Here is a 14,539-nt window from a genome sequence, read left to right on the forward strand (position 1 = left end):
TTCCTCTTACTTTGGTCCTTTTTTACAAAAGGACACAGATAGGCTACCAAGGTGGGACCCTGGAGCCTACTCTATTTGGTCCTTCCTGCATAAGGACCTAGATAGGTCACTAAGGTGAGACCCTTAGACCTAATCTCTTTATGTATGTCTTAGGACATTACTTTTTTATGTACCGGAGGCTCCCGTCTCGACGACGGGGAATGATTCAGGCATGTGAATCTATGAAAGACACTAATACTGGATAACTGCAGTTACAGGTAAGTAACGCATTTCTTAGTGACTTTCTCGTCCCCCCCTGAATTATCATCAGGCAGGATCAGCTTGGAAAACAAGGTGGAATAGCTGTGTTTCACAAAGTAATCTATAGTGTTCAACTCTTCTTAAACTATCGTACCCCTCTTTTGAACTCCTTCAGGTTGCTCTCTCCCTTGTCAACACAAACAATCAGATTAGTAAAAACGTAAATCCGGTATTTGTAAAGTGCATAGCTACCCGTAGGCATCCCGGCGCTGGGGGCCGTCGGGAAGATTAAGCAAGCTATTGCCCAGAGTCACATGGTGAAGGGCAGACTCCTGCTGCCGGTGCCAGGGATCGAACCGTGAGCCCCAGCCTTTGGCATCAGTCACCCTGGCCGCTGCGCCACACCTCTTCCGATCTGCCATCAGACTGAAAACAACTGCTCTCTCCTAACAGAGCTTCTGAAACTCCTCACCTCCAGCCCTCTTCTCCCTTTTGACACCATCTTCCTTGGATATTTCATTATCAGGTGGGATAAGGCCTCTGATGCAATCACCTCTGAATCCATATTCTCGTTCAATTAAGAAAAACCCACTCCTGGCGCATGTGCCGCGCGCGGCCTTATCTCTAAACAAGACTCTGGGCCTGATTTAGATCTGGGACGACGGGTTACGCTGTCCCAACCGTGACGGATGCCCTGTCGCCTAAATATAAATCACATAGGATATAATTGGATTTATATATCTGAGGAAGGGATATACATCACCATTGGAACGGGGTCCCCCCTCCGGCCCTGCGTCCACCAGGCTGTGGATCTAATAACCTTGGACTCGTTTAACCATTTCCTTCTATGGGGAGAGGATCTGCTGCTACAGCCAAGCTGCTGACTTCCGAACTGGAGAAGCAGTTTCAAGTCCTGGTATCGCCTCAATATCCTGTGATTGTAGGCAAACCCCTTCATGTCTCTGTGAATCTGACCCTGTGTAATGTAACTGACACTCATGTGAAGCGATCAACTGCCCTTGGGCCATGTTCACACTATATCACACTGCAAACGTGTAATAAAATACCCTACTCCATTTTCACCACCACTGCCATTGGTTCGAACGTAAGATGAATACATTTGATGCCACAACTATAGACTATTAAATCAAACAGCCTGAGTACCCATCGCTTCTACCTCCTGCCTCTACCTGCTTCTTATCAACATATTTGTCTGTCTGCTAAATAAATTCTGCCATTGAAGACATTGTCTAAGATATCACTTCTCTCTCCAGGGAGACCTTGCTGAAAATCAAGACCCTTCGTTAGTTGTCAACCAGCCTTAAGAGATTGTCAGACTATGGAGAATTAAAGAAAATGCCTGCATTTATTTCCCAGCTCTAATTTAAAAGAATGTACTAATTCTCCATCCTCTCGGTTCAAACTTCTTGCCGCAGCTCTCAAATCCATCTCCCAAGCACAGATCTATGAAAGTGTACAGGATCATTCACAGGCCACTGCATCCTCCCTCACCAGAGATGACGGTTCTATATGTACGGGATCTCAACATTAACAGTATCAGACAGGAGCTTGATACCTGCAGTAGAGTCTCTACCGCCAGGTCAGAACTCTCCTCCGTCCCATCGCCTGTATTTGCCATATTTCCCCTTCCGGATTCTGCCTCACTTTCCAACATTAACCCAATCTGTACTTGGACTTCTTTTTCCCCTCTCCTCTCCACTCTTTAGGTCGAGCCTGGGCAGCGCATGCGCTGCTCTGCGAGGCCTGCTGAAGCTCCGCCCACTCTCCACCCATACTTTTCATTGGCTTGTGTCATTGTCCACTGTAAACTGTGGCTGTTCATTAGTCAATAGGCTTAGTAGTCCTTCCTTAGTAGCGCCTTGTCTCATTTTGTAACCTCCCATGGCGACACCCCCTGTGTCCTGTGTTACTCAGTAGGCTTTATTTACAGCCTTCAAACACTATCACCTTAAGTAAGTAATTCCTTGTTTGATTATTTAAAATCTTACAATATTGTAAACACATAAAATATACTGTAGTGAGTGAGTCAGTCAGTCAATCACTTTTATTTGATTAATAAAAATCACAAAAAGACACAAGATACAAAATACAAATCATCAAAAATAATAAAATACAACGATAATACATACAATTCGAGTTGGTGAAAAAGAATAAAAAATATAAATAAAATTTCGCGTTTAAAATGAACATATTTCATAGGTTCAATAGAACAATATATATGATTATTTCTTTCATCATTAAAAGTTTCCCTGTGGCAATTAATTACATGATTCTTTAAAAAAGCTCCGGCACCGCTAAGATAATTCAGTTGTAATATGTCGGTGCCGTGCATTGATGCGCTTCTTGTTTATACGAACTCCTGCCACTAAAAAGCTTGCTACATGAAAAGTTACGCGTGCACTAGACAAAAGTTGTAAAAACAGGAGCGCTGGCCTGACCTGTAAGAAGCCATCCTCTCGGAAAATTGTTAACAAGTATTTTTTTCTGATTTGTGCATAGTGTTCACAAAACATGGTGAAATGTAATGTGTCCTGTAAAGAAAAATGATCGCAATCACAGGGATTTGCGTTAACAGGAGTATCCCACGTAGCATAGGAGCCCAACAAAAAGTGTATCAAGTTTAAACGAAATCTAGTTAAAAGAAAACGGCGAAATGGTCTGGTTACAAAAACTAGGTAGGTTTCTAAGCCTGAAACGGTGATAAGAGCATAATTTCTTCTGACAAGCGGTTTTTTCATCTCTATTTCCTCCCGCTCTGCCATGAATAGGTTTGCAAATGTAGATTTTATCACCATGACATCTTCTTTTTTGATGCGATCAGGAAAGTAAAAGAGCTCTATACGCCCCACGTATGATAGCATTGATTTTACATAAGCCAGCCATGGGATTCTATGGGCTCTCTCCAGGGCTAAACAGTCTTTAAGAATCAAATGATTTAAAGAGATTTCCTGATTAAGCCAGGTTTTTAACCAGCAAATAACGGGGGCAGAGTTTATTTGGTCTGTAACAAACCCAATACCTAGCTCTTAGTGTATAGTAAAAGTGGGAGTGGACTGGGGAACTGAAAGCAGCGATCTAAGAAATGTATTTTCTGCCTTCTGGATAGTATCAGGTTTTGTGTATCCCCAGATTGAAGACCCATAGGTGGCTATAGCCAAACATTTGGCTTTGTCCACTTTAAGGATAGCCTCCATTGGACGTGCCCCCATTCTTTTAACAAAACTCAGCAGGGCTGCAGCGGATCTTGCAACTGCGTTCGTTTTTGACTTATGTTGGGCCCCCCAGGTTCCTCTATCATCGAAGATCACGCCCAGGTAAGTGAAGGAGGAGACCCTCAAAACTTCTTTCCCTGCACAAGAGAATGTTATAGATTTCTTGTTCCTACCAGTTAGGCCCACAATCATGACCTGTGATTTTTGGGTGTTTATTTTCAGGTCTAAGGAGATCATAAAATCACCAAAAGAAGCCAGTAGTCTATTGAGGGCCACACCTGTACGAGCCAAAAGAACTGCGTCCTCCGCGTACAGGAGGACCGGGATGTTGGTCTCCCCTGCACGCGGGACGTCAGCCGCCGAGGTGGCCAGAGCTGGCTCAAGTGCGTTTATGTATAAAGTAAAGAGGAGGGGGGCAAGGATACACCCTTGCCGCACCCCCCTCTCAGATTTAAAATAACTAGTACATCTTCCCTCCCGGGTAACTCTGACAGAGGCCTGTAGTCCACGGTGGAGGTCAGCTAAAAAGCCAACCAGTGCCGGCTCAATACCCATATGCAAAAGGACCCCCCACAGCCTCGACCTGTTAACCAGATCGAAGGCTGAGGAGAGGTCCACAAAGGCCATGTACAAGGCCCCCTCTTTCACTATGGTATATTTACTGATGATCAGATGGAGATTTAAACATTGATCCAATGTGCTCCTTTTAGCCCTGAAGCCATACTGGGCATTCGACATGGTTCCTCTGCCTTCTACTGTAGTGTATAAAACCAATAAAAGCCGTTGCAACATAAAATTCATTACATTTCATTAAACTACTTCATTTTAAAACTTAATCTCCTAATTTTGTTTTCGCTGTTAGTAGGAACCTCACAAAGGGTAGCGTTCATACCTATATCATTCGATTGAAGACCACATTTAAGTGCATGCCTACATGTCCTTATTCCACGTAGATTAAAAGGTAGTTTAAGTAAAGATTTTCTTTCATTTTGGAGTCCAGGACAAATACATAAAAGGTGGACAATGTTCTCTCTCCCTTTTCACAAAGTCTGCATAATGTGCAGCTTTCAGTGTTTTTCCACGGGGGGAGATGACAAAGTCCCAGGAGTATTCCAAATCTTGCTTGAGTAGAACTTTTTTTTTTTTTCCGTCCAGGGTGTTTCCAAATATTGTTGTACCTTCTTTTTTTTTGTATCCATTTATTATTGTCCAAGCATGTTTTCTTTTTGTCAGACTATCTTTGTCCTTTACGAGGGATAGTTGGTTTGTAGTTTTGATTATTTTTTTGAACGATGTGTTATCGTATTATTCCAGATTGTAATAACCGCAAACTCCTCTATCGCTTCCTTAAGATAATTCCATGCAGTTTACTTAACATTATGATTTATTTATTTCCATAATAACTGTGATATTTGATTATCGTGATCGTTTTATATCCGATTCCAGGTTTTAATGAAGTGACCCTTTCTCGCATAGTATTGGTTGCTTAGACCGAACTCCAGTCTAATTTGTGCAGGGGAGGCATTAGTGGGAGGTGGAATAATGATTTGTATGTTTTAGATAGAGAAATATTGTTAATTCAGTATCCTTTCCCATTAATGATTCACTGCCATATGTAATGGTTGGTAGCAGTCTTGCCCCTATAATCTTCAAAAGCGGCACATATGTGAGGTTGCCAAGTGATTATTGTAAGATTCTGAATGTTGCAGTCAAGGCGTTTGTCTTCCTTTGGATATTCCTTTTTTGTGGCTGATAATTGCCCTTCTCATCAAATAGTACACCCAAATACTTATATACTTCAACTTGTTCCAAGTTGGTTGTTCTCCATGTACCATTTACTTTTACGTCTTAGTTTTATGTTCTTGGTGACTTCCATGATCTTGGTTTTAGTTTCATTTATCACCATCCCGTTTTCCTTTGCATACTTGAATGTTCGATTGATTAAACGCTGTAGTCCAACTTCGTGTGGCTTAGGAGGATGGCATCATCTGCATACAGCAAATCAGAAATATGCGTACCAGCTAATTTCGGAGGGTGTGCGTTTAATTCATCCAAGGTCCCAGTTACGTCTGCCAAGAACACATTGAAAAGGAGTGGGGCCAGTACACAGCCTTGTTTTAGGCCTTCGGTTGCTGGGATTTCCTTGATAGCGTTTGGCCATCCCCCCATCCTCACCCTAACCCAGGTTTTACTATACAAGAGCTGAATCAGTTTCAGCCAGACCATTGGAATGTTTTTATCTTGGAGTTTTTTTCCATAATAAGTTTCTTTGGACACGATCAAAGGCAGATTTAAAATCTACAAAACATAGGTACATGGGTTGTTTGATTCTGATTGCTTTGTCCATTAGAAGAGATAATGCTAGGATGTTTTGTCGTTGTCCCCAGCCCTTTAATAAAGCCTGTTTGATTCAATGGCAGTATCTTATTTTTTAATGCCCATTCATTTAAATTAATAAGCAAAATCCTAGCAAACAGCTTGGCTTCTGTGTCTTGTAGGGTAATAAGCCTATAATTTTCCAGAAGTGCCCAGTTTCCTTTTTTAGGTCTCGCCTGTCGATGCGCATGCGCATCGAGCAAGCGAGACTATTGCGACTTATCCACTCTTTATCCACACTGCAAGGAATCGTGGCGATTCCTTGCAGTGCCCGTGACTTTTAAGGTCAATGCGCATGCGCATTAAGCTTATGCGCATGCGCATTGACCTTAAAAGTCACGGGCGCGTGCACGTCCGTGTTTGTTTACCCGCTCCGCCCCCTCCCGCCGTGTCGCATTTCTCCTCCCCCTCCCCTCCGTCTTGTACTCACCCTCTCTCCCATCTCTCTCTCCCATCCTGGTATCTCTCTCTCACCCTTTCTCCTCCCACCCTGCCGTCTCCCTCACCCCCTACCATCTTCCCGTCTCTCTCACCCTCTCTCTCATCCTGCCGTCTCTCTCACCCTCTCTCCCAGCTCGTCAGCCAGGCTCCCTCTGACAGCCTCCCGCCTTCACTGCCCGCGTAGAAGATACCGTCCGTGTTTGTTTACCCGCTCCGCCCCCTCCCGCCGTGTCGCATTTCTCCTCCCCCTCCCCTCCGTCTTGTACTCACCCTCTCTCCCATCTCTCTCTCCCATCCTGCTTTACCCTCTCGGTAAGTAGGTCCTTCGTAACTCCCATAGACTGCTAGTTGATGTTCCCAGCTTACCTTTTAGCTCCGGTTGCACGCGTCTGCCTCGTCTTTTTCCTCTCTCAGAGGTCTTCGGCAGGACGCGCTGTTTTTAAAGGGGATTCAATTGGATAATTGGCATCAGCTTTGCCACAAGTCCGCGCCTTCGTATTATGTATGTGTTCCCCGGCGTTTTGAACGCGCCATCTTGGAGGGGAGTAGTTCCTACCGAAATGCGTTTTGTAGTACTGGCCAAACATATTTATAGATTTCTCTCGTCATGTATATGTTAAGGATTGGGCTCATTGATTATTTTTATATTATAAGATAGAATCCTATTTATTTCGTAATTCCTATCGGCATATTAGCATGGTATCGGCATACTGACATGATGTGTGTATTGGCCGATCCTTTTTTTTCCCCCGCGCCATCTTGGGAAGGGGTGAGCTTCGGAGCCACTACGAAGTATACAGGTTCTATCTTTATTCTGGATATTATAGTAGTGGCTCCGAACATATTTATAAAAAGAGTAGCTTCAGTATATTGCCATCGCTGGCTTTTTCATTTTTTATTTAAATTCCCTATATGTCCCTACATTATTCGATGTCGTTTTTTTTCCTTGTTTCTTACTTCCCCTACACTATGAGGGTTTACTAATTTGCGGGGATTCTCTTTTTTAGTGGGGACATCTCTATAGGTCCAGGCAGTAATATTATATTTCTACATTCTACCCTCGAGCTGCCTATGTTGAATTGTGCAGTTGAGGCTAGGGGCATGTTTTAGATATCGGTCTATCTCATTATTCTTTCTATTCTATTATGTTTTACCTGTCTATCCATATAATAAATCTTACCTTTTGACTTTTGCCCGTTTTCTAATATATTGATATATGGATAGAAGGCATAGATGAATTTAGATTTCGTCTCTCTTAGCTTAGGTGGTACATATTTTATCTTTTCTTCTCTACTCTATTGCTGTAGTTTGGACCTTAATTCATCTTATCTGGTTACCTCCTATTCTAAGTTGTTCCAGCTTATTAGTAGCTTTCTGTGTTTTACCTAGTTGTCTCATATCAGGCTCACCCTCGACCCCTCACCCTCGACCCCTCACCCTCGATCCCTCACCCTCGACCCCTCACCCTCGACCCCTCACCCTCAACCCCTCACCCTCAACCCCTCACCCCCTCACCCTCAACCCCTCACCCTCAACCCCTCACCCTCAACCCCTCACCCTCAACCCCTCACCCTCACCCTCAACCCCTCACCCTCGACCCCTCACTCACTCTCACTCACCCACCCTCAACCCCTCACTCACCCTCACTCATCCTCAACCCCTCACCCTCACCCACCCTCAACCCCTCACCCTAACTCACACTCACCCTAACTCACACTCACCCTCACTCTCACTCACCCTCAACCCCTCACTCACCCTCAACCCCTCACTCACCCTCACTCACCCTCACTCACCCTCACTCACCCTCACTCACCCTCACTCACCCACACTCACCCTCAATGCCTCACCCTCACTCACCCTCAACCCCTCACCCTCACTCACCCTCAACCCCTCACCCTCACTCACCCTCAACCCCTCACCCTCACTCACCCTCACTCACCCTCAACCCCTCACTCACCCTCAACCCCTCAGCATCACCCTCACTCACCCTCACCCTCACTCACCCTCAACCCCTCACCTACCCTCACCCACCCTCAACCCCTCACCTACCCTCACCCTCAACCCCTCACCCTCACTCACCCTCAACACCTCACTCGCCCTCACCCTCACTCACCCTCACCCTCACCCTCACCCACCCTCACTCTCACTCACCCTCACTCACCCTCACCCACCCTCACTCTCACTCACCCTCAACCCCTCACCCTCACCCACCCTCAACCCCTCACCCACCCTCAACCCCTCACCCTAACTCACACTCACCCTCACTCACCCTCACTCACCCTCACTCACCCTCACTCACCCTCACCCTCACTCACCCTCACTCTCACTCACCCTCACTCACCCTCACTCTCACTCACCCTCTCTCACCCTCACTCACCCTCTCTCACCCTCACGCTCACACAGTGCAATAGGTCTCGGAGCATTTGAGTTAGAGCTTTTAGAATTGTTTATGGCTTTTTTTATTTGTAATTCTTCAGCATTGGCTACAGGAAACAAAAATGCTAAAGATTTACAAAAAAAAACCATAAACAATTCTAAAAGCACTAACTCTAATGCTGCGAGACCTATTGCATTTCCAATGCTTGTTTAAGATTGGCGTGATTAAAGACCCTCGCCATGACTCGGGGATGACGTCTTCCTGTATAATTTATTTGAATAGCTTTTCTAAATATACTGCCCATAGATCTGGATTTTCTTTATAGAGAGCAAACGGAATACCATTCGTCCTGGTGCACCATCTTTCTGTTTTTTAATTAACTTTATTAGTTGTTCTTTTGTTATTACAATAGGTGCTTCCGTATTACGGTCATAACTGTATGCAGGTTGTGGTTCGTTTTTTGTCATTATTGAACCATTTTGGTTTAGATGTTTTCTAAGAAATGTGATCCATTCTTGCTCAGTTAGTGCAGATGAAACTACCAATTTATTTGGTCGATCCAGTCCATTTATGATCTTCCAGAACTCTCTTGCATTTGTTTGTTTGCTTGCATGGAATACTTTTGCCCAGAATAGTTGTTTTGCTTGGTTTTTTTCATTCCATATTAATTTCTTCAAGTTTTGATTTAGAGTTTTTAATTTGCCTAGTATTTCCTCGTTAGCGACAGATTTCTTAATTTGCCTTCTCAACATATTTCGAGCTCTTTTTAATTTCGTAATTGTATATGGAAGGTTTATATAAGTTTTCTTTTCCTTTCATTCCTCAAGTAGATTTGTCCTGCCTGCTGCAGGACACACTCTCTCCTAAAACTGTAAAAAAAATGTATAGCAGAAAAGCATTTGCAATGCAATCGGTCTAGCATGTGTGAGAGTTTAAGCAATTGGCCTTGCCAACGCCAACGCCTTTTATTTATCTTTTCTAAAAACAACACATAAAAAGCATTGTCATTTACAATGCCAATAGCGCAAACTTTTGTAAATGCGAGACCTATTGTATTGCAAAAGCTTGTTTCATTTTGAAAACCTTAAGGAAAGTGTTGCCTTTCATTCCATTGGGCCTGCAGAAGAGGGTAGTTACGACACTCATTTCATCCAAAGCAGACTACTGTAACACACTTTTTAAGATGCAAAAGCGCTTTTTACATAAGTTAAAAACGCTGCAGAATGTTGCATCACGGTTACTGCTCGGCATCCTGAAGTATAAATCCACATCTCAAGCACTGATCCAGCTACACCGGCTCCCAATACGTAAACTGATTCAGTTGGAAGCGCTCTGTATTGCCTTCTGGGCACAACAAGGCGTTTGCCCGGAATATCTGATAAAGTGTTTTCAATGCAACACCCCCCTGCTCGCTACCTGCGCTCATCCGCCCGTGGAAACCTTGTAATCCCGAGATTTAAGAAAACCAACTGGGGTGGGCGAGGATTCATCTCATGCCCATCAAGGCGCTGGAACTCACTCCAGATGGAACTAAAACTTAAGACCAATCTACTGGAATTCAGGAAGAATCTAAAATCTTGGCTTTTTAGTAAATAAAATTTGTATCGTCTAGATCTTTTTTAAGCCTGTCCGTGTCCGCTTAGCGCCTAGATACCCCCGGGTGATTGTTGCACTTTATACATTTTATTTTCATTTCACAAGGCAACTCCCATGTTAAGCCTATTGGACAGACGGCCTTAAAATAGTGAACATCTAAATACCCAGTATCAGAACATGCAAACCTGCACCTCTACATGTCCTACCTTTTAAATACACTGCAGCTGCCCGTGGGGCTACCTTAGGGGTGACTTAGATGTAAGAAAAGGGAAGGGCCTGGCTAGTGGGTGCACTTGTCAGTCGATATAGCGGTTAATAACTGCGTGCAGACACCACAGGGGCAGGCCTGAGACCCCTTTGAAAAGCTACTTGTGTGGGTGGCACAACCAGTGCTGCAGGCCCACTAGCAGCATTTGATTGACAGGCCCTGGGCTCACAGTGCGCTGTACGAGGGACTTAGTAAAACATGCCAATCACGGAAACACCAATCCATAAACACAATTTACATGGAGAGCATAAGCACTTTAGCACTGAATAGCAGTGGTAAAGGACCCATAGTTCTAAACCCAACAAAAACAGGAGGCCCAAAAGTCTAGGGGTGAACCCGTTGAAAAAGCAAAGTCTAGCACCCCTCAATGACTTTAAGAATGCGGTGCAAGCCCTTGTTATTCCCAGGTTGGATTATGGAAGTGCAACCCTCTGCATCTTGCCCAGATCTCAAACACCTCCTCTAAGGGCCGGTCTCAACTCTGCTGCGAGGCTCATCACAGAGTCAACAAGAAATAACCACAGCCCCCAACTTGAGATCCTTCAACTGGCTCCATTTCGAAGCAAGAATTAGGCTAGAAATTACCTGCATGACCCAGAAAGCCCTTCGCCTCAATACCCCGAATATCTTGCAGAAGCTTGAACGTTCTGGCGGCTGCAGACCCTTAAATTCAAGTTCTACTTAAGAACACATTTCTGCCATAGATTCTAGGATCTCCTCACGTCAATCGCACCCATGACTATTGCACCCCTGTTGTATTTTGAAATGTCAGACCAACCATTGTACCCTCCCTTATCTAGGTTGCTACCATATCCTGTATTTTACTCGACAATGATATTATTGATTGTATTGGTCTCTCCTCTCTGAGCAGTTGTAAAGCGCTCTGATACCTACAAGGGTCATGTTTGCGCTATATAAAGATTTTTATATAAAATTAATAAATGAAAAGTAAGGTATGTCTAAATGGCCACAGGGCAGGGATCGTGGCTATTAAAAAGTAGGACATGTGTACTTAAGTTTACACGTCCTGACTTTGACAAATCTCCAAAATCGTTCTTCGCTGTGGCAAGGCTGACTTCCCCGTAAACGACTGCGTTACATTACAGCGCCGAAACATGCATAACCTCCAAATCAATTGATGTTTGTTAGTGCACAACAGAACCGATATCACATTGTTGTTTTCAAATAGTTTTTCAAACATTAAATATGTATTACTGTATATGTAATATGTATAAGCAAGCAGTAATGGTGAAATGTTTTACTTGTAGTTACCCCTGAGGAAGGACTCGTAAAGTCCGAAATGCATTGGGTTTGAATAAAGAACATGCCTTGGACGAATCATGCGTTGGTCGTGTTTTTGATAGTGGTCCATATGGTCACATCATGAACACATGAAACTTGGAAAATGGCATGATACCCAATGTGTGGATCAAGCGTGGTTAAGCATAAAAAGAGGAACAAAGCATTGATTATTTGGCGAAAAAAGGATACATTTGAAGCATACTTTTTTAATCAAGCTGTACGACTGGTCCTGGGGCGAAATGTTGCCCCACATACCATGGGTCACTATCAGTGTGCCACCAGGGCAAGGCACTATACCAGTGAGCACGTACGTGTGGATGATTTCAGGACAAAACGGACGATCATAGAAGAGAATGGTGGGCATCCCAGTATCTTTTTGAACACAGATGTGCGCCATGTCAACTCTTCACTTTATTCTGCACCTAAACATGCAACCTGCGAAGTGTGTGTGTGTGTGTGTGTGTGTGTGTGTGTAGGTGTGTGTGTGTGTGTAGGTGTGTGTGTGTGTGTAGGTGTGTGTGTGTGTGTAGGTGTGTGTGTGTGTGTGTGTGTGTAGGTGTGTGTGTGTGTAGGTGTGTGTGTGTAGGTGTGTGTGTGTGTGTAGGTACAGGACCTCTCTCTAAGGGTGGCACAATAAGTGCTGCAGCCTTTAGAGGCATTCCTTGGCCAGAGTGCCCTTTGTACCAAGGACTGACCTGTGGCCTGAGATGTGCCAATTGGGTGCACAAGGTACATATTTGGGGAAAGAACATCTGCCCTGGGAACCTGACTGGCAGGGACCCAGGGCACAGAAAGCCAAAGTGCATCAGTAGTCTGGCAAAAAGTGTGTGTGTGTGTCGGGGGGGGGAAGGGGTCACTGCAACCGAAACCCAGCTTCTCACAACTTTTCAGAACTCTTGCCAGTTTCCTGTTGCCTATAGTCTGTGTAACTTGAGTGCAGGTTTCCTACATTATTTGAAAAGCTGTTTTTTCACACTGCACATCTTCTCTTATTTTGAGAGAGAAGTCTTCTCAGCACATTGAGATGCTGCTGTTCGGGTGATACATGTACCAGCCTGCCAGTCTCTGTGCCTCTCTTTTACGTCTCTCTTCGTCCAGAGATTTGTCTTTAATATCTTCTTTCACCTAAATGCTCCTGTAGTGACGGCCGTCTGAGGCCTCTTCTCAGTGGTGGTCTTATGTCCCCTCTCTTTTCTCCTTCAGCTGCAGGTCGGCGTCGAGTTTGAAGCCAGCACACGGATGCAGGACACCAGTGTTTCGTTTGGGTACCAGCTGGATCTACCAAAGGCCAACTTGCTCTTTAAAGGTAAATCTTATGACTTCAACCCCCTGCCCCTTTTGACTGTTTAAGCAGGAGGCGCTATACTATTGAGATTGGCGTCCAGAAGAGTTGCTGCAGTGCTGGGAATTAGAACATGCAAATACAAAAAGTTAGTTTATCCAAAGATATCAGACCGGGGCTCTGTTTGTAGAGCGATGTATCCACGGGGGCTCTGTTTCTCTGTTTCCCGAGTGCTGTATCCATGAGGGCCCGGTCCCTGTTTGTAGAGAGCTGTATCCACGGGGACTCTGTTTCTCTGTTTGTAGAGCTCTATTTCCGTAGAGGATTGTACAGTAATGCTGGCGTCTGCGGCAGGGAGGCGCTGGCGTCTGCGGCAGGGAGGCGCTGGCGTCTGCGGCAGGGAGGCGCTGGCGTCTGCGGCAGGGAGGCGCTGGCGTCTGCGGCAGGGAGGCGCTGGCGTCTGCGGCAGGGAGGCGCTGGCGTCTGCGGCAGGGAGGCGCTGGCGTCTGGGGCAGGGAGGCGCTGGCGTCTGGGGCATGGAGGCGCTGGCGTCTGGGGCCAGGGAGGCGCTGGCGTCTGGGGCCAGGGAGGCGCTGGCGTCTGGGGCCAGGGAGGCGCTGGCGTCTGGGGCCAGGGAGGCGCTGGCGTCTGGGGCCAGGGAGGCGCTGGCGTCTGGGGCCAGGGAGGCGCTGGCGTCTGGGGCCAGGGAGACGCTGGCGTCTGGGGCCAGGGAGGCGCTGGCTGCACTATTTGCTGTTGTCTTGAACTTTTTCCCACTGTAAGCATCACCGTCAAAAAACGGTTATTCTCAGCGCACTGTAGTAGATGCTGGTTACTCTCAGCGCGCTGTAATAGAGGCCGGTTGCTCTCAGGGGTGCTGTAGTCGAGGCTGGTTACTCTCCTAGCTGAAAGACACGGTGTATCATGCCTGAAACACCAACTAAAATACATAATTTAAAAGTTGTAAAAACTGCCCCCACCATGATTATTTTTATGTTATTTTCTACATTTACACAGAGCATACACCTTAAACAATGGGATATTTTAAAGCTTCTTTCAAAACTTCTCAAGGATAGACGCAGAACATTGCTGTGTTCGTGAAAACACTGTTTCTGTTTCTTCAGATAAACAGTTTACTTTCAGATAGATCTCTAAATCTTCCCACACGAGGAAGCACTGGGAGCTGTAGTCCGCTGGTGCTGCCGGATGCTGCGCACACTTGCTTTGCATCTAGAGACCTCTGGCATGCACTTCCAGCCTGAGCGAGGTTCTTGGCTACCCTCCATGTCGGCTCAGTACTGCTTTGTTGGCTGCCTGTCTGTCAGCAGGATTGACAGCCCATATCGGTTTGCTCCTTTTTCAAATGGGTTTTAACTTATGTTCATCAGCGATCTTGTTATGGCAAAAGGCTGTGCGGCTCCATA

General features: G+C 45.3%; 1 protein-coding gene across 1 annotated transcript in view; it reads left to right on the forward strand.

The window, feature by feature from the left end:
• Positions 1 to 14,539, forward strand: part of TOMM40 (translocase of outer mitochondrial membrane 40) — a 142,602-nt gene that overhangs the window by 99,210 nt on the left and 28,853 nt on the right. The window contains exon 9 of the mRNA XM_086933154.1: positions 13,037 to 13,139. Within this exon, the coding sequence (XP_086789280.1) occupies positions 13,037 to 13,139 (103 nt within the window). The remainder of the gene's footprint in view (positions 1 to 13,036; positions 13,140 to 14,539) is intronic.

This window comes from Lissotriton vulgaris, chromosome 7 (assembly GCF_964263255.1).
Source record: "Lissotriton vulgaris chromosome 7, aLisVul1.2, whole genome shotgun sequence".
Lineage (NCBI taxonomy): Eukaryota > Metazoa > Chordata > Amphibia > Caudata > Salamandridae > Lissotriton > Lissotriton vulgaris.